Below are 26,884 nucleotides of genomic sequence, written 5' to 3' on the forward strand. Positions count from 1 at the left end.
TTCTCAACATTAACTCTTTAAGCTCATTTGTTCTGCTTCAAATGCGACTCAGAAATTGATAAAAAAAATTGATTTTTATATTAATTAAATAACTATTTCCACTTAAACGCGAATCTGATCTGACATTCAAAAATATTGTTGGGAAATAATTCTGCGAAATAAAAATTTTTGCGAAAAATGTTTTTACACAAAAAGTATATAAACACTTTAATTAATTAAACTTTATATAAAAACTTTAAAAATAATTAAATATAAATGCTTTTATTTGAAAAATATAGCTGCAAGGATTGTTATTCTTTCATTTAACAAGGCATGAAATATCACACGTGCAGTTTACATTGTTTACAAACTAGTTGACCTTGAGAACAGCTGGTGTTAGCGTTCTGGAGTAGTTCTGATGTATGCCTCAAGGCAATATTAATTTAATTAAAGTAAGAAGAAAGCTAACTTACTGCATTTGTTCAATTATAACACAATTTTGTCGATTTTTACACTATTAAATTATGAGGAGACCAAAAAATATAGTTTTGGAGAAAAATGTATTGAATGAAAAACAAAAAAACATGCTGATGTGATAAAAAACATCTAATAGCGTTTTAAAAATTTTTTACTAAATTCAAATCAATCGAATAGAAGCATAATAAAAAACAATAGCGCAGTTAATTACCTAATTAATAAATCGTCATAAATTTTTTTCGCGGCAAATATAAATCATGAAATTTGCAGAGTTGTTAGATAACGATGTATATATGCTGATCCATACATTTTTGGAAAATTTATAAGGCAAGGGCTTTTTTGAGGCTTTTAAAGCATATGCCCTAGATAACTCGAAATGGACTGCGCACCGTCACGCACAGCCTGCGTTATCNTAACTCGAAATGGACTGCGCACCGTCACGCACAGCCTGCGTTATCTCGGGTTATGGGAGGAAAGGGGTTTCTTTGACACCCTACAACTTTTGTCGATACGTTTATTTTAAAATTATGAGATTACATTTAAAATTTTATTATACAGGGCAAATTTTCATTTAAAAAATTCGCCCTGTATATATGTTATGGACAAAGTGATTAATTGGGCATTATACATAATGCTTAGTCATTATGAATAATGACATAAAAAGGGAACGCGGTGATAAATATTGATGAGTTTATCAACTTGACTGGTTATCATCAATACTGCTATCACCTAGATTGGAAAAGTAATAATAATCCGTTGAGGAGTAATCATTCAACATACTCTAGCCAATTGGCACTTTGAATTGCGCGTGCTGTACCGAATTTTAAATTTATGCAATCAATAGATAACTTTGTGTGTGAGAACCGAGGCAGTAGAGCGACGAGCTGCTTCCCACATACCAAAATATTACTGGTGAGGAGTAGTAAAATTGTGAAAAATTATTGATTTCACTTAGGGAGGACTCAAATATTTAAATAATATATTTTATCAGTTTTACCAGTATTATACAGTTGTCCAACAGAAAAGTAAACTATCTTATTTACAAATCTTTTCAAAATAGACAGTTTGACTGGGACCCTTTAAAAACCGGGCCCTAGACATTTGTCTCATTTGTCTATGCAATGATCCGGCAGTCACTGCCGGACAGAGTAAAAGAAAAAGTACATTCCCGTCCAAAACTGTACGTATAGTCAGCCTAGTATAACAGCTCTACAGACGACTGTACCCCTTGGCAGATCGCTCAAGTGTTTCATATTGCCTTCTCTCCATCCAACTATCTCTTTTGATTCTCATTTCTCATTTCAATTTGCGCGGTTTAATCATATATTAATTTAAATTAATGAAGAAAATAATTAAATTGATACTATTCGATAATCATTGGTTCCAAAATAAAGTATTACAGAGTGCCGATTTGGTAACTTGATAAAAAAAGAACTGTTTAAATAATAAAAATAAGAAATCGCATGTTTTATAACAGAAATTGTTTTAATTAGGCTATTATTTTTTATTCTTGGGCTGAAATTTGAAAAAAAATTGTAGAACTATAAATTCCCACTGTCGTTGTCTGTCCGTGTTTCCTTAATCTGAGAATGGAGTTAGATAGTTGAAAGTCGAGACTGAAATCCAGTTTAATTCATCCAGATATGGAAACCTTGGGGGCAGGAGGTCCCGATTAACGATATACGAACTTACGATTCGAACTGGAAGTCATGTCATTTCAATTCAAACATTTTCCCTGAAAAGTGTTAGATAGATGACTGGCACGGACTCTATTGTTAAAGGAAAAGTATGATGTACAGGGGCAAGCCACTACTAATTTGAGGTGGAGAGTATATACTCAAAAAAAAAGAAAAAATTAAAAATATGATTAAAAATTGCAGCCGGACATTGTGACATCGTCACAATGAATAATTGATAATTAAAGTTTATATGTATTTAGTCGGTTAATATTTTCGAATACTGGTGAAAGGAATATTCCTTTATTTCCTTTATAGCATGGTAGTGTTGACTTAATTTATTTTGATAGATGAATTTTTTAATTTTTCGAACTTGAACTGATTATTTTTGAGCCATATATAAGCATGATTCCTTAGAATCTGTGCTGGTATGTGTGCAATATATTCAGCAATCTTAAAATTGAATTTGAATTTAGATCGCAAGATAATTAAGGTTAAAGGTTAAATTCAAATAACACTAGACCATTCCTTGCAAAGAAGGGAGCCAGTTCCCTTGTAGCACGATTGTCTTATTAATATTGGATTTATTGTTTTTACATTGATCAATAATACCAACAAAAATACTATCTTTAGCCAATGTTTCCTTCCAACTATCACAACAACAAATGTTTCCAAATTAAATGTTTTTAAAATTATATTTATGAATTATTATTAATATTTTAAAAAAAATATATAAAGTTAGTTTTTGAACAGAAAAAAATATTTATATTAAGTTTATTAAAAAACTGTATAAATAATATAATTATTATATAAACTGTTGCACTGTTTTTTACATAGTTGTAGTGAAATATAATTATCATCTCTTGAAGTATATCACTTTAAATTGTTTCATTACATACTGCTGTACTAAGAATTACTTTCTTCGTCATTTTTTATGAAATACGATAGTTCAAATTTATACAAAAATATTTCAATGAACCAAATTTTAGTTTATTAAAAGAGTATCAAAAGAAAAAGGACGAAATTCTTCGATACCGCAATAGGCATTATGGACACTGAGAGTAGTTTACATGTTCATTGTGGATTCGGTCAAGTCCACAGTGGGACAACCGAACGATAAGAGAAGAAGCCGTGCAGACCTTCTTGAAAATTTCAAATAATTCGACCAGAACTCGTTTGCGGGTTCTTTGGTACAGCATGCCTTTACCATCTCAGACAGCCAATCGTTCCGGATGATTTTAGTAAATATTAAAACTGAAATGATTATTTAAGGTGTTGTTTTGTTTGTTAGTTAAGCCATCTGCCTAAGGGAGATGCCTCCCGGGAGGACTCTATTTAGTCGTTAAAGACGTGCAGAAAACCCGAAAAATTCCACGCGCGAAACCATTAACCTAACTACCAGTGTTAGGGGAACGGAAACGCTTGGCCGCTGGTGGCCACATTTTTTTTTTTAAAAAAAGAGAATTCAATTTTAAATTTCTATTCAAGTAATAATACTGAGCTAAAAATAAAGTAATAAATTTTTTTTCTCTTGTTGTTCTCTTAATAATAATAATAATAATAATAAAAGAGCTAAATAATAAATCAAAGTACCGAAATAATTATCTTTTTTAAATATTAAATTCGATGTCTATGTTAAGCAAAGGTTACGTCACTAGCATTACGTCATGATCGTTATGGCGATCGGGAACAAGATAAAGAGTAACATTTCATTGTATTATTACTCGAATCCATATTTAGAATCGTTCAATCAGATTTCGGTAAGTAACAATATAACAAAATATGACAGTATAAGGATTCGGTTGTTAATCCAATAAGCACTTTTATTAATTTTTAATGTTATTATTTCATAAAATTCTCAAAATTAGACAAGTAATCGATTAAAGGAAAAAGAATAAAAACTTTTTTTTTTCTATTCTTTTTGTTTACGACGTAGGGTGTTGTCTTTGTTATCTAAAGAGAAACACGTGCGCCGTAAGAGTAAACATAACATCATGGATAGGTGAGGAAATTATCATAAACATTCTCTCCGTTGGGAAAATAAACAAACATGCCAGCTACATGATCGGGGTATTACGAAATTTGTTTAAAATCGAACTTGTATTAGGAGAAACAATAAAACACATTAACAATAAATAGTAGCAGAGATAAGTAAACAAACACTCTTTTCAAAAATACAGTAGATTACCAAGTGTTTAGTCATTAATCTTTTATGTTAAAAATGAATTAAATAGTTAATATCGGAGTGATTGTTTGGTACGATATCAACCGACGCGAAATATTCGCTTGTTGTACGCACAGGTGTTTAAATCATTGATTATTATTAATATGCTACTTTATTAAAATCATATATCAAAGTTTTTCGTACTTTTCTGTTCTATTCGATATAATTATTATGTCTCTTGGGATATTTTTCGTGTAATGACTTAACTTATCGTGAATCTACAATAGGGATGAATGAATCATTTGTAAGTCTAAATTTGTTAGGTGAGTATACGTCGGTTTGCGAACGAAAATCCGAAGTATGTCTAAAATAACACGTTTTAGTTTGATTTTTGTATGTTTTCGATAATGTCGGCAATTTACGGAGATTATGTATATCGTATATTTCTGAAAGGTATTTGAATAATAATTTCTAGAAAAGTGTGGTGTCAAAAGAGATGCCTGTACGTCAATTATTTCAAGAATGACTGCTTGGATGACCTTGTTATCGTGCATAAGATTGAGTAATCGTTATTATTATTTTTTTTTAATATGGAGAAAAATTAAAATTGCAAGATTATAGAGTAATATGAGAAATGTATGAGTGAAATAACTCTTGTGTGACTTTAAAATATTTGAGAAATAACTGTCTTTTATTTTTTATGATGAGCATAATGTTGATATAGCTGATGATTTATGGTGCATTTTCCATTATCGTCAAGAATTTAAAAATTTAATTCTTACTGTATTTGACCCAAAAATTAGGTCAAGGTCAATATACTCCTAAAATTAAGTTTATTCAATGTTAAGAAATTAAGTGATGTTTAAAAATGTAAAATAATGATAATTTATTTTTATTATCTTACACAGTTATATTATTATCTTATACAGTTTATTATTTTAGATATGGATAATTCTTCATATTATTAAGTACTAATTTCTTGTAAGAATTTTAATTCATTACATTAAGGATATTTTTATATGATTTTAAAAAACATGAATAAATATAAACTATGAAGAAATTAAATATTTGTATTTGTACATTTATTAGACTGGATATATCAATTTAAGAATTTAACTGATAGAGATATATATATATGTATATCTCTATCAGTCTCTATATATGTATGTATATCTCTTATCTATCTATTTATATAGATATATAATTCTTACATATATACATTACATTTCCAATAGTATAGGATATTTTTTATTTTCTTTTCTTTGGTTAATAGAGTAAAATTTAAGATTTGATAATAATACAGTAAAATTTCTGTATTTATCTACTGTATATTTAATTATGGTCACAGACAAAAGATAAACTAAAATAATTTTGTATTTTCTTAGCATAAGGTTGCCGTTGAGAACAAATATGTGTGATTTGTTCTCAACGGCAACGTTATGCTAAGAAAATACATATAGTAAAGAGAACAGCAAGCAACCAAGATCTAAAATAATTTTCTTTAAATATCAAAATATTTTATGTCATAGGATTTCTATAGATTAATTCTTTAATTGCAAAGAGTGATATTTGGAATAAATGTAAATAAACTTAGTTGTAGATAAGCATTTTTGTTGATATCAGAGTAGGTTTGTTAGTTGATTTTTATTGGCAGAAGAGCCATTTTGGCCAAACTGTGCCAATATCAGACTTGATGGAATTTTATAAATAACTTTTGTTCATAAACATGTTCATTAAGCAATTTAAAAGTATGAAAATTTTGATGATTAAATTTAACAGTTATGGAAAATTCATTTAAATGTGTATATATATGTATAGATACTTATTTGAATTTAACTCAAAATCTTCAAAAATTTTTAAATTTTATTTATAAAGGTCATAAATTGTTAATTTAGTCATCACAATTTCTAATTTAGTCTATAATTTTAAATTACACAGGCATAGCAATTCTCCTTGTTTTTCCACTTTAGTAATTTATAATGATAAATATTTCTGATATGTTCAGTTAATATCAGTCTGAATCATCTAACAAAGTACAGTACATGAAATTTTTTAATCTGGTCATAGTTTATTAGACACTGTATAAGTACTTCATTACAATGTTGGCTTTTTCTTGTAATAATTACACCATTTTATCAAAAACTAACATTTTTATTTAATTTTACTAATTAATTACAACATTAGGAATAAGATTACCTAATTAACAAAAGCAGAAGTTAAAGATAAACACAAAGTTATGAAAATACCATCATATTTTAATATTTTATCTGTGAGAATAAAAATTATATGACTTTTTGATATTTGCAAAAATGTAAAAGATTGAAATATAGAGTATTAAAAATCGATATTTTCAGATTATTAATATATATATTTACTTACATCTATTTGGAAAAATTACAAAATTTCCTACAGACAAACTCTAAAAGTGCCCTCCTTCCTTTCTGTCCAGTAGGAAATAACAATTCTTGCAGCGGAGTAGCCTCGGCATGTAACATTTTGCATGCCGAGGTAGGGTATAATTGAAAGATGTATATTTATATATGTTACCGCTAAAGCTCGAAAGTCGTGAATGTGTACATTACCTAGCTAATCTGCAGATTAACTGGGGTGATCCGTTAAAGTTGCTAAAATTGTTCTATTTCTCAAATTACCTAGGTAATGTGCAGATTATCTAGGTAATCTGCAAATTACCTACTAGGTACTCGGTAAAGTGAAAATAAGATCTTTGCTGGAACAACAGCAACGTTTCTGTACACTTAAATTAACATAATGTTCTTTATTTAATTTTCAATATCTAAAGAATCAAGTTAATACAATCAATCAAAAAATTAGTTAATAGAATCAATCATCAACCAATTAAAAAACATACAAAAAATCAAACGGTTTAAAATATTAATACAATTAGGGAAATTATTATATAGATAACCACCTATGGAATTTCGGGACTTTGAGTATCTATCTGAACTGAGGGGACCGAGACGACTTCAACGATACCCTACTTTTGGACTGGAGACGAAAAATAATAAAGTTATCATACTTTTTCTGGTGATTGCATGATATAATTGTGCAGTTAATGTTACCTATGGTGAGTAAAATGGCGGCTCATCTCTGATTCCAGCAAAAAGAAGAAAGGAAACAGTGGGGACACACGTTCTAACCTAACCTAACCTATTCTAATAAATTACCATAATTATTACCAACAAATTATTAGAATAGGTTAGGTTAGGTTAGGTTTGAACATGCATCCCCACTGTTTCTTTTCTTCTCTTTGCTGGAATCAGAGACGAGCCGCCATTTTACTCACCATAGGTAACATTATCTAATTGTGCTTATTAATTAGTGCTGTCTAAAGATTGGTGACACTTTGAATTTCATAGCAATTTGTTTTTGTGACAAGCACACTTATTTGTGGCAAAGATCTTATTTTCACTTTACCGAGTGCCTAGTAGGTAATGTGCAGATAACCTAGATACTCTGCACATTATCTAGGTAGAAATAGATAAATAAATAAAACTCACGCCAAAATTGTATAGCTTCTTGATAAAAAGCACTTGCTTTTTATCAAGAAGCTATCTAGGTAATTTGAGAAATGGAACAATTTTAGCAACTTTAACGGATCACCCTAGTTAATCTGCAGATTAGCTAGGTAATGTACGCATTAACGACTTTCGAGCTTTAGCGGTAACATATATATACCTTTAAATTCATAATTTCATGAATAAATTTAATTTTCTAGTAATTTCATTAACTAATTTTTTAAATTAAATTCTTTATAAACATTTTTACAGATAAATAATAACACTGTTATAAATTATTTTCATGTTTTTTGATAAAATAAAATTATTAAATATGTCAAAACTTTTAGCAGGTATTTGTGTTATCAAATTTGGTGCAGGTAAACAAAAGTTTAAAATTTGTAGTTTAAAAATTTAAAGTTTATAGACCAGACGACAATTTTTGGTGACTGGATCTTGAAAATCACCAGTTTTTGGAATGCAGAACAAAATAAAATTTTTTTTAAATTATAAGAAGTGATTTTGAGCCATTATATGGATAGATTGTGACAAATAAACAACTTTTTGAATAGATCATATTTTCTTAAATCTAACAATTTTTAAGATACCAGCCAGTTTCTTCTAGAATTCTGATTTCTCTTTTTCCTGAAAGTTTTTTATGTTGTGAATTAAGTTTATCAGTTTATTTATCAAAAAGCTTTACATGGCAGAAACATGACAGTAATGATGAAAGTACATTTGAAAAGTTATTTAAATTAGATGCTGAAAATGTTATCTTCTTGGCATATATAGGAATCTATTCTTTTAAGAAAGATATTTAATATATTTTGTAATTCACATCTACTAATCTTACAAAAACTTTCTGAAATTCTGATTTTCATGTTTTCAGTAGAAGGATGTTGAAAGTAAATCACTTCCTATTTTTGTCCCCATAAAGATTTACAGCCTGTGAATAAATTTAGTGATAGGCATCTAAAGCCATCAGCATATCAAAAGCTTCATTTGAATAATTAATTTTCATGAAAACAGAGGAAACAAGTAAATACACAAAAATGAAAAAGATCACTCCAAAAAAGATAATGTTTCTTTGGTATAATATTAACAATAAAGCACTTCCAAAACAGTAAATAAACTTATACATTGCCTGATTAGTCCGTAACAGCAAATATAGTTTTTATTCTCAACAGTATAAGGTAGATGACCTAGCTTATTAAGCAAAGGATAAACTTTACACAGAACATTCAAAATTTTATTGAGAAGTAAAAGAACTGCTATTGACTGTACAAGCAGGCAATAGTTGACCATAAATTGAAAATTCAGGAAGAAAAAGATCTCAAAACTAAGCATGATGAAATTAAGTTGCAGTGATACCAGAAGATTCCTCTTCTGATAGCTAAACTTTTTACTAGTTTAGTAGTGGTTCTCTTGTGTGCTAGGCTAATTTGCATTCCATAGTCTTGTATAGTTCTAAAGTTAACAAAATGCATGGCTTTTGTTTTGCACAATCAAGTATTTACAAAGACATCACTATGTCTAATGTCACATTTTTGCCCTTAGCAGAGTCAGGCAGAAAATTAAAATCACATATTTCAATAAAAGGAAAGATGTTCTCTCTAATGCAGCAAAAAAGAAAAAAATTTAAGATGCCCCACATAGCACTATTTGTCTCTGAATGTTGGTAAAAATTGAGTCTCAAAATTTCTTTTGCATTTTTCAGTGGGCATATTTTTAAAACTATAACAGCTATACATTTGGAATTTTACACGAATAATTACCTTCTTATACAATTTTAAAATTCAAAGTTTGGCTGTAAAAGAATGTTTTCTTCTTGAGTTACAGGCAATTGAAATATGGCTTCAGTTTCACAAGAATAAATTTTTAAAAAACTCAAACTTTGGTGAAGATTTGTAATTAGAATGCATTTTGTTAGAAGTTTCTACTAGCATATCTGAATTGTCCACTTGAAACTGTCTTATCCTACCAAATTTCATGTTATAATTACTCTTAATCAAAGAACATTGGACAACAAATTTGGTTGTTTAATCACTAATATAGAGGTAGCATGAGATGCCTTCACATTTTGGCTTATATCTCAGGAACTGTTCAATGTATGAGGGCTAATATTTTTCGTTGCTTAGTAAAGTAAGCCATGGAAAATAAGGTCCTTGGTTACCTTTGTGTCAAATTTCATTGAAATCTAAGGTCAAGTTAGAGACCTTGATCACTTGACATGGGATGATCCTGCAGTAGTAGAAGCAAGAACATCAATTGAAATAAAATGTTTTCATTGGCCATAGATTGCATAAGTGTAAGATGAAGAAATCCACTTTGAGCTGAGTTGACTGTCAAAATTCTGAGTAGTTTACATCAGTTTGGCTCATTTGTATGGCCAATTTGGCTCTAGTCTGTATGATGATGAGTTCCTTTAGGGATTGCAACAATAAAAGAGGTATGCCAGGGTTCTGGAATAAATCCTTCCTGAAGTATTGCAGTAAATATATGAAGATAGACGATGCAATAGGTAAAATATTAATGTAAAATATAGCTGGAATAAAATCAAGACTACTATATACATGTGAAAGTTTTAAAACATCTTGGTAAATATTGGAAAAATAAAATAAATGCCCATAATGGTATTATTACTAAAAAGTAAAGGATGAAAATGAATACATGATAAGATGTTAAAAAATCTATTTTTAAAATTATTGTAAAAGTTAAAAAAAACACTCATCAAGGACAACATGATGCCTATTAGATTTGGAAAATTTAAGGATAAATCCCTAGAAAATCTTAGGATCTGATACAAACCAGTTTACAATGGAAATAAAATAATTTTTATAAAATATTTTGCATTCTGCATAAACCTTTTTGCAAATTACATGATATAAATATAAGTATCATAGTATAATTTAAGGACTTACAAATATATAACTTCTTTGATTTTAACATTAGTTTTTTGGAAATTATTTTTGAGTACACAAATACAACATTAGTTTGGTATGTTGCCTTGACTTACTTGATCAGCTGTACTCACAAGGAAAAGGTCACTATCTGCACGTCATGTAATACTTAGCACTAACATTTATTTGGTAATTAAACAAAAGCTATTTACCTATCCAAGAGGATATATCTCTATGGTCAATATTTCTATTTTTTTTTCATAAGAAAGTAAAACATGGACTATTTGAACACTGAAGTGAAGGTGTAAAGCAGTGACATCATTGAGTTATGACAGAACATACTGGTATCCTTGAGCAATGTGACAATCCCATTAATTTACACAAGGCATCTTATTGTCATTGTTATGACTTTTGGCTGAATTCAAAAATAGTAAATATGTTTAGGTCAAAAACATGATACTATGAACATGCCTTAAAGAAATTTTGTAATGTTTCAGAACTTACCAAAAACCTGTAAAGTTTTATCATCTTCAATCAGCTTCTCCTACAATGTCCAAAACTGCTGAAATAGTTTTATGGCAAATAATTTTTCCTTTTCTGTTGATGTTACATCACCAAGAATATTTCTAAATCTTGAATGAAATAATTTGAAAAATTTACTGAACATGTTAATTGGATTAAGATCCATTTAACTTGCTACAGTTACAAGAGCTTTTAATAAAAATGTGCTTAATGCTCGAAATTGCTTCATGCAATGCCAAATAGTTTAAGAAAATATTAACACTGTCTGTCAGCATTATTATTTTACTTGAAATATTACTACAAGTACATTTACAAATACATGGTCCCTTTACAGCAGACACAAACAGGAGCAAAATTATTTTATATTAGGGCCACAACTAGAAAATTGGCTTGCTGCCTTCAAGAACATCAAGGTGATATCAAAAATTGCAGAACCACTACTATACTTGCTAGAAATACTTTAGAAAATGGTTACAATGTATTATGGGCTGATGCCACCCTACTTCGACAGTGCTCAGATTGCAGGGTCATTTTCATATGGGAGTCGCTTTACATAACAACACTTAGTTTGTGTAATGAACTTTCACATGACCTTCCAGCAATATGGCACACATTATACAGGAAGTTAGCATGATAATTTTTGTTTGAGTTAGTTCTAAATTATACATTTTTTGCACCTTTTTATTTCTGTTTTTTTTTTTATTTATTTATTACTACTATTATTATAGTTTTTTTTGATGTATCATCCTATGGAATATGTTTTAAGTTTGCCATTTGGACACACATTAACGTATATTTTAATAATCAATGGGTTGCATCAGATCCTTACTATTTTAAATTGTAAGGTTCCATTATTCTACACCTGAAGAAGACAATCTGAAATTTGTCAAAAGTATTTGTAATAATATTTCAAGTAAAATAATAATGCCAACAGACAGTTAATATTTTCTTAATAATGTGCTTTTTTGTGTTTATAATAAAATTTTTTGTTTTATGCATAGAATATGTTCTATTTATTTTTTCATGGGAGAAAATTACATTTTCACTACCTTCAATCATGGTTGGTGGGAAAAACTGAAATCTAGAATTAAAATTTGCAACTTTTAAAGAAAAAGGTGAATTTACATAAGTAAATAGTGCAGAATTTAAAACCCACACTTTTCTATACAATTATTAATTGAAATAGATTCAGCTACAAAATTTGAGTTGGTAGAGTTTTATTACACATGTGTTTGTTACTAAAAACAAATATATTAATTGAAATGAATAAGGCAAAACAATTTAGTGACGCAAAGGAAAAATTATAGTGATCTCTAGCAATCTCACGACTCAAGGATACCAGCATGTTTAGTGATAACTCAATGATGTCACTGCTAATTATCTTTATACCTCCACTCTGCTCATAAATTAGTTCATGTTTTTGTGAGAGCCCAGACTTGACAAAATAATTTGCAGGTGAAAATTTAATTTTGAAATTAAAACTTGCTATAATTTTTCTCATGATTGTTAAAATTGAAAAAGGATATGATTCTATCCCTCTGTGGAGTCGCTTCCCTTTCAAGATGATACATCGAATGTGTCACCAGGAACTTGATGATGAGAAATTACTATTGGACATAGGCATTGCAACATTGCCAAAAAAGGAAAATGGAGAAAAGAGGGAGGACCTACAACAAAAGACAATAACTGATAATGATGAGGGTTCATTCGTCTGACCGAAGTGTCTGTGATCATCAGAAGTTCGCCTTCGCTGGAGTTGCCCAAGTGCTCGGATACCTTACCTACCTAAATGACTTTTCTTCCTCCAACGATTCATCAATTGATGCAACATTCCTCCATCAACCTGTTAAATCGTGAACTCCATCAATCTGACATATCGTAGAGACCATCAATCTGTCGTATTGTGAACTCCATCAATCCATTGTATCAACAACGCATCCTCAGATCCTTCATGTGAATGCTATATAAACTCTCTCTGTCCAACTTAGAAGTCATGAATTAGTTAATATCATGGACAAAGCCTTTATTAAAAAATATTAACCTTAAGAAAATAAGCAATGGATAACCATAATGTTCATCCTTTCAATTTTAAACTGCATATGTTTAGATTACTTGTAAATATCTTAATAAATGGATATTTGTTATTGTTAGAATGGTGTATGGTGCACTTCCTTAATCCAGGCCATCTCTTGTGTTGCTTCCATCTCGGATCCAAGTGCCTACAAGTGCTACTGCTTGCACAAAAAACGAAATTAGTGGCCATCAAGGTTTCTGTGTCTGTCCTAAAAGACACAGTGGTATCAGTCCTGACAAAATTTGTCATTGCAAACGCATTGTTGACCCTTCGGTCCCATGGTGCCAAAGCATAGGTGGCTCTTCGGCATTGTCACATTTTACTTACTAAAAATAGATTTATTGACTATAGAGATATATCCTCTTGGGTAGATAAATAACATATATTAACTATCAAATAAATGTTAGTAATAAGTACAGTTGTCCCTGTATAGTCCGACGTTTTTTAATCCAACATGCTCAGTAGTCCGACGCACCTCCCGTCAAGGTACCCGTCCTCGTTATGTGTCTGCTTGCACAGAAGCATGTCGCGATGTGAATCTCCCCATCCAATTTTTACACGATGACACACATTTCGTGTGTTTTATGTGAGCAGTTCTGTTCGAACAGTTGGAGTAGAGAATATTGTAAGTTACTGCTAGCAAAACAATGCGAAATATGTAATTATTTTCGGTAATCTGGACACTTTTGGTAATCTGACACACCTTTGGTCCCATACCTGTCGGATTATCAAGGGACAACTGTATTACATGACTTGCATGTAGTGATGTTTTTCTTGTCAGTAAATCATGTCAACTATGTTACAACCCAACTGCTAACAATTAATTTAACTTCTTCAATGGTACAAATTTATCATCCTTGTCATTAAATAACAATTTTATGCAAAATTTATTACATTGCACTGTTAGAAAAAATATTTTGAAATGCCACAACTGTCATACAAAAACTAAAGATGAAAGAATTTCTGATTGTATTATTGAAATTGAGTATAAAAATTTACAAATGACAAAAAATTGTTTAAATCACTACACTAATAAACACATCAAAATATATTTCAAACAATAAAATTTGAAAATTATCTATAAAAATGAAATTAAAAGTAGGCAATTAATAGGAATACTCTTAACAGCTTAAATACAAAATCATAATTTTATAAAATTTATACAATTAAAAATTGATTGGTTTCTAAATTATCTTTTATATCAAAACTACAAATTTCCATTAATTAAATTTTTTCTTCTTGTTTGTGACTGTAGTTAGATTTTCACAGATTAGATTTTATAGTTGATTTATTTTTTCATAATTTTTGAAGTTTTACTATCAAACACTTTTTTCATATTCAAAGCTATTGAGCATATATTAGAGGAACAGAAAGAGCTTTTACAGTGGATAAAATTTTTCTTAAAAGATGTTCCATCCTTCAAATCAATTTTCAATTCTTAACTTCATGTTTCTTTGCTGTCTGTTCTATTAATTCCAATTTCTTTTCTTATTCCAGTCTAAGGAAATTTCTGTTGTTCTAATTAATGAGTGGAATGTTTCCACTTTTTATGTTTGAAAAAACCTTGAAAACAAAAAAAAACTGTAGAAATTTTATAAATTTCTGATATTGCATTTATATTGTTTTGGGGCAAAGTGTATAATGTTTCCTTTGAACTTTACTTGTACATAACTGTAATTGGGCTGCAATTTGAAAAAATTGTAGACCTATAAATTCCCACTGTTGTCTGTCTGTTTATCCTTCCTTAATCTTGAGAATGGAGTTAGATAGATGAAAGTTGAGACCAGATATGGAAAGCTTAGAGGTAGGAGACCCTGATTAACTATATATGAACTTCCAGTTTGGACCAGAAATCACATTACAGTGGGTGATCGGTTAACGAACAAATCGGATAACGAACACTTTCGCGAAAGATTTTTATGATCGGACAACAAACACATGTTTGGATAATGAATACTTCACTGAACAAACACAAGAAGAAGCAATGTAAAATAACGAATACCGATTGGTCTTCCTTTGTCTTCAGGCAGCAATTCAAAACTTTTTGGAGTGCGAGAGACATCGACATCGACATTCAACCCAGTATATACTGATCAGATAGTTTTTTGAACCGAAAACCGAATTTTGAAACTCTCCCTTGTAATTCCAGCCTTTTATATTTCTGATAGAAACGATTATTTTATATTTTCTTCTGAAAAAGCGGATTTATGCCGATATCTGCTATTAAAGATCTTTTGAGGAAGTGGGAGGGTGTCAGAACAACGGTCTTAAAATGGCATCCAAACCAGCTTGAGATTAATAGGTTTAGGGATCTCTACAATTACAACACGATTAATTACTTTTGAAAAATCATGAGGAAGACAGAAAAGTAATCGACATTGGACAGATTCTTTAACCCCCACAAACGGAAAAAACACGACAAATAAAAATGCAAGACCGCGTATATATGTATTTTTATTATTACATATGAATAAACGTAGTAAGAAAATATATATTTTTTATTTTTTGGGAGTCTCCAGAACGAATTAATCAAATTCCCATAGAAACCTATGATAAATCGATAATAGGTTAATGAAAAATTTGGATAGCGAACAAAGTCTTGGAACGGATTATGTTCATTAACCAATCACCCACTGTATTTCAATTCAAAAATTTACCCCTGAAAGGAGTTAGATAGATGACCAGCACAACTCTATTTCTAGCAGGAAAGTATGATGTACAGGGGCAAGACACTAATTTGAGATGGAGAGCATATATTTTAAATTAAATAAATTAAAAATATAATTAAAAATTGCAGCCTGGCATTGTGATGATGTTGCAATAAATAATTNTAACGGACTTTTCACTTAACGGACGTGCACCTGGAACGGATTAAGTACAGTACATTATACGAGGCACCACTGTATTCTCTAAAAGTTTTATGAAGAACTCAATACATTCATTGCAATTTGTATAATTTTAGAATTTATATAAACTACTATATTTTCATGTGTATAATCTACAAACCCCACAGAAAATTTCTAGAATGAAAATAAAGCCTTTGCATGACTTGCCCTCCACCATATACTCCACACCTATGGAGCAGTTGTTGTTCCATAGGCATGAGGCATGTTTTGGTATAACTTTTTAATTACAATTTAAAAACTGTATATAACTTACACCATCCCATAACCTGGTCACCCTTTTAAAAATTGTCTTTTAAACACAGATAATCCATGGGTAATTTGCATGAAAATATGGTACTCAAAAGGCATGTTACTATAAAGGGTATTAGATAATGATCATTTAGCAGAATTATTTAATAGCTGTGTAGAAATTTAAAGGACATCATGGATATATTTAAACTAATAAAAATAATACTGATCCATCTGACAGATGAATTGTTTTTAAGATACAAAAGTAAAACAAATTATTAATGTGAATCACACCTGTTAACTTTCAAATGTTAAAACTAGGAATTATATATTTTAAATTAAATAAATTAAAAATATAATTAAAAATTGCAGCCTGGCATTGTGATGATGTTGCAATAAATAATTTCTTGTTAAATATTGCAAATATTTTCATTTAACTAAATACACTTCTTCAGACTTTAAAATTACAGAACAGCTTTTATAATTTAATAAATTGTTCTGTAATTTAAAAGCCTGAAAAAGTGTGTTTAGTTTGATGAAAGTATTTATAATTTTTAATTAAAATCGTTTTAATGTTGTTTGATGTGAATTTTTGTTGAACTATTCCATAACACTTCCACATACACTCACAAGTCAGACTCATTGATTATTATACAACATATACATCTTATTGCTGAGAATCATTTTTACTATTTTAACTAATGTTTTCAACCTGATCAACAGGCCATCATTCTAGTAAACTGATCAGGTTATCAGTTTACTAGAACATTTACAATCATTCTATAATCGAACCAATATGCAATAACAAATTCGAATTTAAAATGGTTCAAACATTTCATTAAAAATCAAAATATAAAATATAAATAATATAAATATTCCATAACAGTTAATTTAATTTTGATATTTTTAAAATGAGTAGAATTAAGGATTAATTTAGATTATATTAATTTGTATTAGAATCATATTTATTTCTGTTCAAAACAAGATTTTTATTATTTGAAATGCCATTTAATAAATTATTGATTAATTTAGTTACTACTACAAAACAAATATTTGAATTTTTATTTTGTAAAAACCAACAAATATTTGAATAAAATCAATCATATAAGACATTGATACAAAATTACAACTTAAAGGAAATTAAGTTTAGAAACAAAAATTTCTTTTTATTAAGAAATATTTCTAGCCTTAGGTTATCAAAGATTTAGTTAATAAAGAGTAAATTTTGATTTCCTAAACTTAGCAATTTATCTTTTAGGTTTCAAAATATAAATATAAATTTTTAAAATTTTATTCTTAATACTTATGTAAAATATATATATTCTTAATTATTTCTTAGTGTTATGAAAATATTACCTTATATAAAGAATAAATTTTTTTTCAAGGACAAACTAATTCTAAATCAGCTGTAACTTGTATCAACCACTTATCTATAAGCACAAGGCCATAAACTCTTTAGTATGCACAGCATATTTTTAACTTCTACATCACATCTAATACAAAAAGAGTTAAACATCATTTGATTAACAGTGATAGCATCAGAGTATTGAGTCTAAATTTAAGTACATACATAGTAAGGTCCACAGATCCTTGTTTTCTTCTACTTATAGATATAAGAGACTATCCTATAGTTTTAATATATAAGAGATGCATCCTCCATCTCTTGTGAGTTACTTTAAAACTCATTGCACTCTTTATGAAGCATGGATACTTTAAGATTGGCAGTTGCAGATAGTAAACCCCATGAACTTTTAGAACATTTAGAATTTATGGTATTCCAATTTCTCATCCTACCCGAAGTTCTATTTCATTGTCATTGGGGCAAGTTTGAGACAAATAAAAAAGCAGTTATGTGAATACCAAGAGTCCATCAACAAAGGCCACATCAGCACTAAACTTTTCAAATGATATAATCAACATTGAAATAATGCCACCCTACTTAAAAGCATATTCAATTCTAAACAGAGTTTTATTTGGGAAATCTTGCTCATAAGGCAGTTAAAGCCTATAAACAAGCCAATGTTATACCTTCCAGATTTCTCATTAATTCTACATAATTTCTCTATTAATTTTAAGTATTTTTATCTATTTTATCTTAATTCTTAATGCCTTTTAACAGAAATTCCAATTGGTTGTTTTGAATTATTTCTATTATTTGATCTGCAAGAGCTTTGCACATTTTAAATGTTGTGTTTTAAAGCTAACTTTCTGGTGACTATATTTTTAAATATGTCAAACACATTCAAATCTTATTTATTAAAGTGGATGATTTTAACACTAAATATTGTGATTAACTTATGTTTATAATTCTAAATTTTTTAGTTGTATATTTTAATTCTGTATGTATATATTATAAAATAAATTTACAAATAAATGTTCATTTATTTTATCTTTCAGATTGTACTTCTCTCACTTGAAAAAAATAAAATGGATTTTCTGAAGACATAAGAAAAAAAGAAGTTATTTGATACATCTATAATAAAAAAAAAAGAAACAGATAGGCAGCTTTCTTGTATAAAAATGGAACATTTAAATGAGAAAAAGTTCTCAAAGTAATGAAGGGTTTTAAATTAGGAACTAAGTTGATGTGCTAACATAAATAATGGCATACTATATTCAATCATCAGATCATCCTGTTCATCTTTCAGGAATATCTGAGAATGTTAAATCACAAAATATACTGCCTTCATTTACTACATATTCTTATTCTCCCATTCAATCAACACTGCCACAGTATGGATATAAACATCCATCAACAAGCACAATTGATTCACTGCCACATAGGGAGATTACAGATCCTAATTTATCATTTTCATCAGGTTGTAGAAACAAACAGTCTGTTTTGAGAAATAATTTCTATGCAAATTCAGATTTTGTATTTTCCGTCCCTCAATCTATAAACTATAATTCAGAGAGTAACAACATTCAAACATTTCAGAATTCATCGTTGACACCATTAACATTACATCAGGGGCAGTCTCAGCATAATGAAAATTTCCATATAAAAAACCCTTCATATCTTGATCATAACTATTGGAAAATACCTTCTAAACAAAATTATGATATGGGTCAATTAGAGCAGATTGAATATAATAAAAATAAAAGAAATTTTATTCAAGAAGAAAGTATTAATCCTACATTACATACAATTAATACCAGTACTAATTTTATGCATCCAAATAATATGTCTTATAACAGCATTTCTCCTTATTCTACAGAAAAATGGCAAGACCATTCAAAACTAATGTATGATTATTATTCTTTTCCACATAGTTATTATGATCCTTTTAAACCAGAACAAAAAGTATCTGAATCATCTAATTTAAGTAATCAAAATTTAACTTCATTTTCTCCTCAACATTTATTGTATTCAGAATCACATAAAATGAAATTACAGCAAAGAATTCCTTTGTCCACTTCATCTAATTTTTCTTCTTCCAAGAATTTATTCCAATCTACTCAAAGTTTATTGGATCATTCAAAAACTACAGTGAAATGTATTTCTACAAGTTCAAATCAAACAACTGATTCAAATTCATTATTTATGTCAAAATCAAATCAAATTCCAAATTATTCTGTTCAGTTCTCAGATACATTTAAAAATTTTTCAAATTCAGAACCAATGTGTCTAGTTTCATCATCATTAAAAAATTCAGAAACTAATACAGTTTCAGATCATTATACAAAATCTGTTACAGATGTTAAAAATGAATCACATCTCAATCAAGATATAAAAGACAAATGTTCATCAAATGAAAATATAAATTCTCTTAAAGATACTGTGCTGAAAACTCCTGTTGAAAGTTCCTTTGAGCCCTTATCAGATTCCAAAAATAAAGCTGCAGAAAACAATACAATTGTATCTAATTCTGATAATTCTTTTACACCGATTGAACAAAGTTTGACATGTGAAAATGAGTCAGAACGACAAGAACGTCTAAAAAATAATATTAAGGTTGAGGTGCCTCAGTGTGGTTGTTTTGGAAATGAAGAAAGTAAGTAATTATGCAAAGAATTGATTATTTGTAGTAGTTTTAAATATTAAGTTTATGCAATTATAATTTACATTAATATAAATATCTAAACTAATGATTATAATTTATAGGTAAATAATTTATTGATCTACAAGTATCAAATAGCTGTAAACATTTTTCATATTGTATTCAATTTATTCGATTGTATTAAAGAAATTTTAAATAAATAATAGGATTCCAAAATGTTTGAATGCAAAATGATATAGAATTCTTTAAAAGTAAATGTTTTTTATTACAGTGGAACCTTGCTTAACAAGCATAATTCGTTCCAGAATCTTACTCATAATGAGAAACACTAGTTAAGTGAAACAATTTTTCCCATATAAATTAATGTAAAATATGATAATGCATTCCATGTCAAAAAAATACTCAAATATTTTATGTATAATGTTTATTTAAAGAAAATTATAAAATATACATTGTTAAGGAGCATGAATCATCTTCATATTTTCTTCTAGCATGGAATGTTTCAACCTTGAATGCGAATTTGATTTGCAGAAAACAAAAAAATTCACAGATAATATGTCTGATAAACACACTAAACGATATGTCAAATTTTTGGACTATGTAAAGGCTATAATTAAATATTATAAATTAATTAATTTGACTAGAGGTAGGCAGTTATGGTTCCATCTCATATTAAATTTAATAATTATAAATAATTAATTTTTAATTTAGACATTTCTAAAAGTTAATTTGGAATTGGTCATTAAATTTAATACAAGATGGCAGCATAACTGCCTACTTCAAGTCAAATTAATTAATTTATAATATTTAATTATAGCCTTTATAAGCCCAAGAATTTGGCATATCATTTGGCATGTGTATTATATAAAGGGCTGTGGTTGTTGATGTTTTTATGTAATACATGTGAACACAAATTTGAACAAATGTGTGATCACAAGCAACACTAAGATGCTTGCGGAATGAGTGTTAAACATAGACTGGTGGAGCATGCACACAATCTGCGACTTACCCTCTCCTTGTCAATTATTATACAAAACGTCACTTATTAAGTGAGTCATCTTTTTACAATTTGTTTTGCTTGTTATATAAGGTGCTCGTTAAACGTGGTTCCACTGTAATCAAATTTAAGAAGTATTGTGTGCTAATTATTACTGAAAATGTTTTTAATCAAGCATTATGTCATTCTTATTCTACTTTGATCTAATCTTGGATGTATTAATAATTGGAATACTAAAGATTGTCAGAATTCAGTAAGAATTACTAGTATTTTTGGTTAGAAATTTTGATTAATATAAGTTGGTCCAAAACCTATTTATCAAATTAATGCTTTATTACAGCTGAACAGTAAAGTATAAAAATCTACTGAAATAGCATTGAAATCAGCATTTCAAGCAATTTATATTATTGTATGTTCAATGCATTTTGCATCATCATAAAGTACTATTGGAAAGGAATTGATTGGACTGAATATTCTTCAGATCTAAATTTTTAATATTCTTTTCATAGAGATATCTCAACGATGGAATGTATGAAATAGGACTTTCCTGTTTTTTCAAATTTTTTATTTCTGGAAAATCAGAATTCAATTTAATTCCTGCAGTGATGCACTCAGGATTTACTCTTGGGGGGCAAAGTTGAATGAATAAAAAAGTTTTTAATGCAAATTCAATAAAATTTTCGCCTTATATGATTGTTAATTCATAAGTAGTATAGAAACAGAAGACACCATAGAACATAAATAAAAAAATGAATTTTAATTAGGAAAAGGTTTTTGGAAAATTTTCTACTGTTTGTTTTCCCTTTTTCTTTGAAGGTGGTCAGGGTCCCTTGGCCATCCCTGGGTGTGCCACTGGATTTCTGGGTTTCTGAGAAATTCCTGGAAACAAAGGCAAATAAGGTAACCCTGCCGCAGTCTTTGTTACAAGAAGGAATTTTTAATTTTTATCTTAAGCACAGAATGTATAGAAGTCTTGTTGTATTACATTTTGCAAGTTGTAAAAATATATTATTTTGAGATTGGGTGTTTAAAGTGATGTTATTTATTAATTGTTTTTATTAAAAACTAGCTTACCCGTTGTGCATTGCGGCGATCTTAGAAGAAACGAAATTCAAGCAAACTCGTTATGATAAAATTAAATTTACATTTTATCATTTTTATTGAAACTTATTATTATTATTAATTTTCATCAGGAAAACATTTCAAAGTGTCATTTCAATTCTATTTATTTATTGGAGTGCTTGTAGATACACGATATTTTTTGTTTTTCTGTCTGGTGCGTACATGAATAAATCAGAAGGTTTTCCAACGCGTGAGTTGGCCACATACAGTTGTCTATGTGAGAAGCACGGATTATCCAAATCTAGCCCACACACTTGCAGCGATTGTCAGAAGTGCAATATTCCCCATTTTTATATATATATTTTAATCCTTTACAATTTTAATTATTTAATTGCTCCTTCCTCTCTTCCTTGGCATGTTGTGAAATTTCTGACAGTTGGATAATAAACCGTTTTATTGTAATTTGTCTTTTTAAATTATTTTGAGTCTATATTAAAATTTGGAAAAGGCGGGATACCTAGATCAGTAAAATAGGCAAATTTCCTCCTACGACTTCAATTGTTGTTCGGGATACAGTTAAGGTTTTAACGAAGTTCGAGCGAATACATAATTAGCAAAAAAAAAAGTTGAAATAAAGTGATTAAACAAAAATTATTACAAATATCGTAAATAACAAATGCATATATAGAGATATTTTTTGGAGGGGGGAAATGGTCTTCACAATTTGAAATTGATCGAACACACAGGACAGACAGTACTCGTATACACGCGTGCCTTCTATCGTAGGATAAATGTACTTTGCGGGAGTGTATTAAAAAACTTTCCAAAGTTTCATGGCAATTGTACTATGTCAGAAACCTTTGTGGGAGTATACTAAACAACTTCCCAAAGTTTCATGGCAATCGGATAAACGGTGTGGTAATGCATGAAGGACACACACACACACACACACTTTTATATATATAGATTACAAATGCTAGGTAGAAAATGAATTATACAGAATGTTAGTGTCATATGTAAATTTCAAAGTTAGTAGAGATCCAAGTACTTTTTTCTTTGATGATCCTAGTACTATTTATTGATGTGAAAAATATAATCCTAGAGCTCTGTGTTACCTTTATATGGACAGTTAACAGTGACTATTACACAAATATTCCAAAAACTTGTTTGCATGGAGCTATGAGGAAGAAAAGATCTGAATTGTTCAAGAAACAGTGATTTTTGCTCCAGGACAATGCCCTGTTACATATTGCTATTGCACTGGGACTTCATTGGGACACTCTCTTTATAGCCTGGACTTAGTGCCATGTGATTTCTATGCATTCCTAATGCTGAAAAAACAATTGTGAGGAAAATTCTCCTCAGATGATGAAGGTAAAAATGCTCATGGCTGCAATGTTAAAAGATCATAATTCTGTTACATGTCTGAATGGTTTTTGAAAATTTGTAAAAAAATGTATTGAATATGAAGGATGCTATTTTGAAAAACAAAAGTGTTTAGAGCCTGTGGAGGCATCCAATTCTGAATAAAAAAAATCAGTCTCATTACTTTTCAATCAGCCCTTGTATAATACTGTCATTAATGAAAATGTTCCAAATGAGCTTAAATGTCAAAGTCCCCTTGTAGAGCATTCTATACACTTAACCCCTTAAGTTCCCAGCAATTTTTTATATTAATTTAATTAAACATAAAAAATACTTAAAACTGAAAAAAAAACGAAAGAAATGCGTTAATTTTGAAGAAAAAGCTTCAAACTTTCTTTTCCTTTGTCTCGCCTTTCTGCGAAATTTGACACCAATGAGTCATTGTTTACACAGCTGGATGACCTTGAACACAGCTGGAGCCGGATTTCCCAGAACATTCTCAGAAGTCTCGGGAGGACAAGGGTTTAAAGTAGGGTGAGCTCTATCTCGCCATATATTTTAAAATATTTTTAAAAAATTCAAATTTTAATTGCAATTTCCAACCCCCGACTTAATTAAACATGTATATAATAAAATCTGTTAATTAAAAAAATTAAAAAACTATTGGAGGTGGTTTTTGACATCAGAAAGCAGCTTTAAATAACTTTACCGAAGAAAAATCCGTGCACTATGACTTTAGAACGATTAATTAATTTTGATAAAAAATCCCATTAAAAAACAATTAAGCCTTAATCGAGCCTTATCAAAGGCTATTAAAATTGCGATAAAATTTTTTGAAAAAATTTGGGGACTTAAAAAACATTCCAAAAATTCAAAAAAACAAAAATTTTTTGGGGGGGCTGAAAGGACCGAGTTTTATGTAAGGCTATGTAGCCTGCCCGAGTTAACTCGGGTGAAGAACTTAAGGCATTAAGATTAACATACTTAGTTTGCATTTTACTGTCTCATTTCCTACTAAAAATTCAATATATTTCTACACAATAGATTCATTAGGTCTTTTAGTTCTTGACAGTGTAAAAAATAATCAAAATTATAAAAGAATTTAATTTTAGTATTGTGACCAAAGGGTCGGCACCATGTTGGTGGTCCCTACATCAGGACTGACACCACTGTATCTTTTGGGGAAGACACAGAAACCCCTACAATCCCATTACATTGCTTCTTCACATGAGCAGTTGAGTGCATAGGTGGTCATGTTTGGGTTGGAGATGTCTAGAAACGTGACAGAAAGAAGGTGCTCTACTACAGGTCAAATAAAACTAATACCCATTTATTTACACAACGGATTATACACCTCTGACAAGAGTCACAAGAAAATTTAGGACTTCAGGATAATAATAGCGTGTCATTAAGCTTGAGAGAGTTTACAATTGATCGCAAGTTGCTAAATACCTAGGGTGGATGATGCTCAAAAGCGGTCTGATGCTTGTTGATTGGAGGAGGTTGACTCATTCAGGATCTTGTAGAAAAATTTCTTAATCACAGGAAATAGTTCATCTTCAAAATGCATAACAATAGGTGAGGATGTACTCAGTAGGTGAAGTATCCATTGGAGCTGGATAAAGCTCATTACTAAATGGTTGGAGAAATGGGTGATGACTGCTGGAATTGGCCATTCTTTGCTATATTAAAACAGAAAAATACTTCAGATATGTTAAAAAGTCACAGGAAAGGTGTCACTTCCAACACTGAGAAAGTGTAAGTTGAAACTCTCTCAGGTCAGAAAATTGACATACACTAGCTGCTGATGAAGTCCTCCTGGAGTTGTTTCCCTTTTTATTTAGGGGTCCTCCCCCTTTGTTCATATTTCCATTTTTGGTTAGTGAGTGTCGGAAAAAATATAATTGCAACATCCACATGTGAATTTCAGAAGTTATTCTTTTATAACTTTCTTTCTGAACAAACTCTCTACCCAGTCCAGGTTCCACAGTATAATTGCACACAAAAAGAATCCAAACCTGCTTTAATAGTTCAATGACTTGCAAGTTATAACTTGTAAAGTAAACTTGGCAATTATAACTTTTTATGATGCAACTATATTTAGAATTGATGATACAGGTATATAATGTGATTCAGTTAAACAGTAGGTGTTTAAAGTTTTGTGTATGAACTATCAAATGAAACTCAATCAAATTTGGAATACACATCTTCCTAAATATGCATTTTTGATTTTTGAAATAAAAAATTGTGGTTCAAAATGATGTTGCCAACAGTGTGAATTTTCCCTTTAAATTGACACCACTGTCTCTTTAATTAGCATATGACATGTTTTCCAACAAAAGTTGGATTTATAAAGGAGTTGAGACATGCTTTTCACTAATTTTGTAAAGCTTAAGAGTTATGATACTTTATCTGATTGCTCATTATTCATTAAACTCTACTATCAACAAAGCAGAAATGCCAATGTTGCACTTAAAGAATTTTAGCAGTTACAATGTTTGTGAAGAGTTCTTTTAATTATTATTAATCTTAGGAAAATGATTTTACATTTTGAGGAAACTAGAACTTTCACCGTGAAAGCAGGATGGGTTGCAAACCAATTGAACATATGAAAATGAAGAAAAGTGTTACTTCTATTGTGGAACAGAATATGGAAAATTCTCAAAGTAGCAATAGCACACATGCAAGATCATAGCATTTGTTTGGCACTACACAACAGTGAAGAAAGATTTGTGAAAAGGGTTGCAGTTTTTTCCTAATAAGATAAACACATAAGAATTGGTTTCTGGTAATAATAAGTAGGAAACATTTGCTATGGCACTCTAGCTCTGATGATAGTTGATAATGCATGGCCCTTGCAAATTCTATGCAGTGATGAAGCTCATTTTTGTAAGGTCTTGACTGAAGGCTGAAACCTCAACCCAAAAATTGTTTTAAATGAGAAAATTGTTTTATATAAAAATGTTCTTAGTCAAAAAACATCATAAGAAAGGTCATTTTGTATGAGGAATTAAATGA

General features: G+C 29.5%; 1 protein-coding gene across 1 annotated transcript in view; it reads left to right on the forward strand.

The window, feature by feature from the left end:
* The first annotated feature begins 3,759 nt into the window (after positions 1 to 3,759).
* Positions 3,760 to 26,884, forward strand: part of LOC111612732 (putative uncharacterized protein DDB_G0282133) — an 81,116-nt gene continuing 57,991 nt past the window's right edge. Inside the window, exons 1-2 of the mRNA XM_023353974.1 lie at positions 3,760 to 3,892; positions 18,839 to 20,436. Of these exons, the coding sequence (XP_023209742.1) occupies positions 19,044 to 20,436 (1,393 nt within the window). The 5' untranslated portion in view covers positions 3,760 to 3,892; positions 18,839 to 19,043. The remainder of the gene's footprint in view (positions 3,893 to 18,838; positions 20,437 to 26,884) is intronic.

The sequence above is a fragment of the Centruroides sculpturatus genome, unplaced genomic scaffold (assembly GCF_000671375.1).
Source record: "Centruroides sculpturatus isolate CEXI.00-Female unplaced genomic scaffold, Cexi_2.0 scaffold1774, whole genome shotgun sequence".
In the NCBI taxonomy this organism is placed as follows: domain Eukaryota; kingdom Metazoa; phylum Arthropoda; class Arachnida; order Scorpiones; family Buthidae; genus Centruroides; species Centruroides sculpturatus.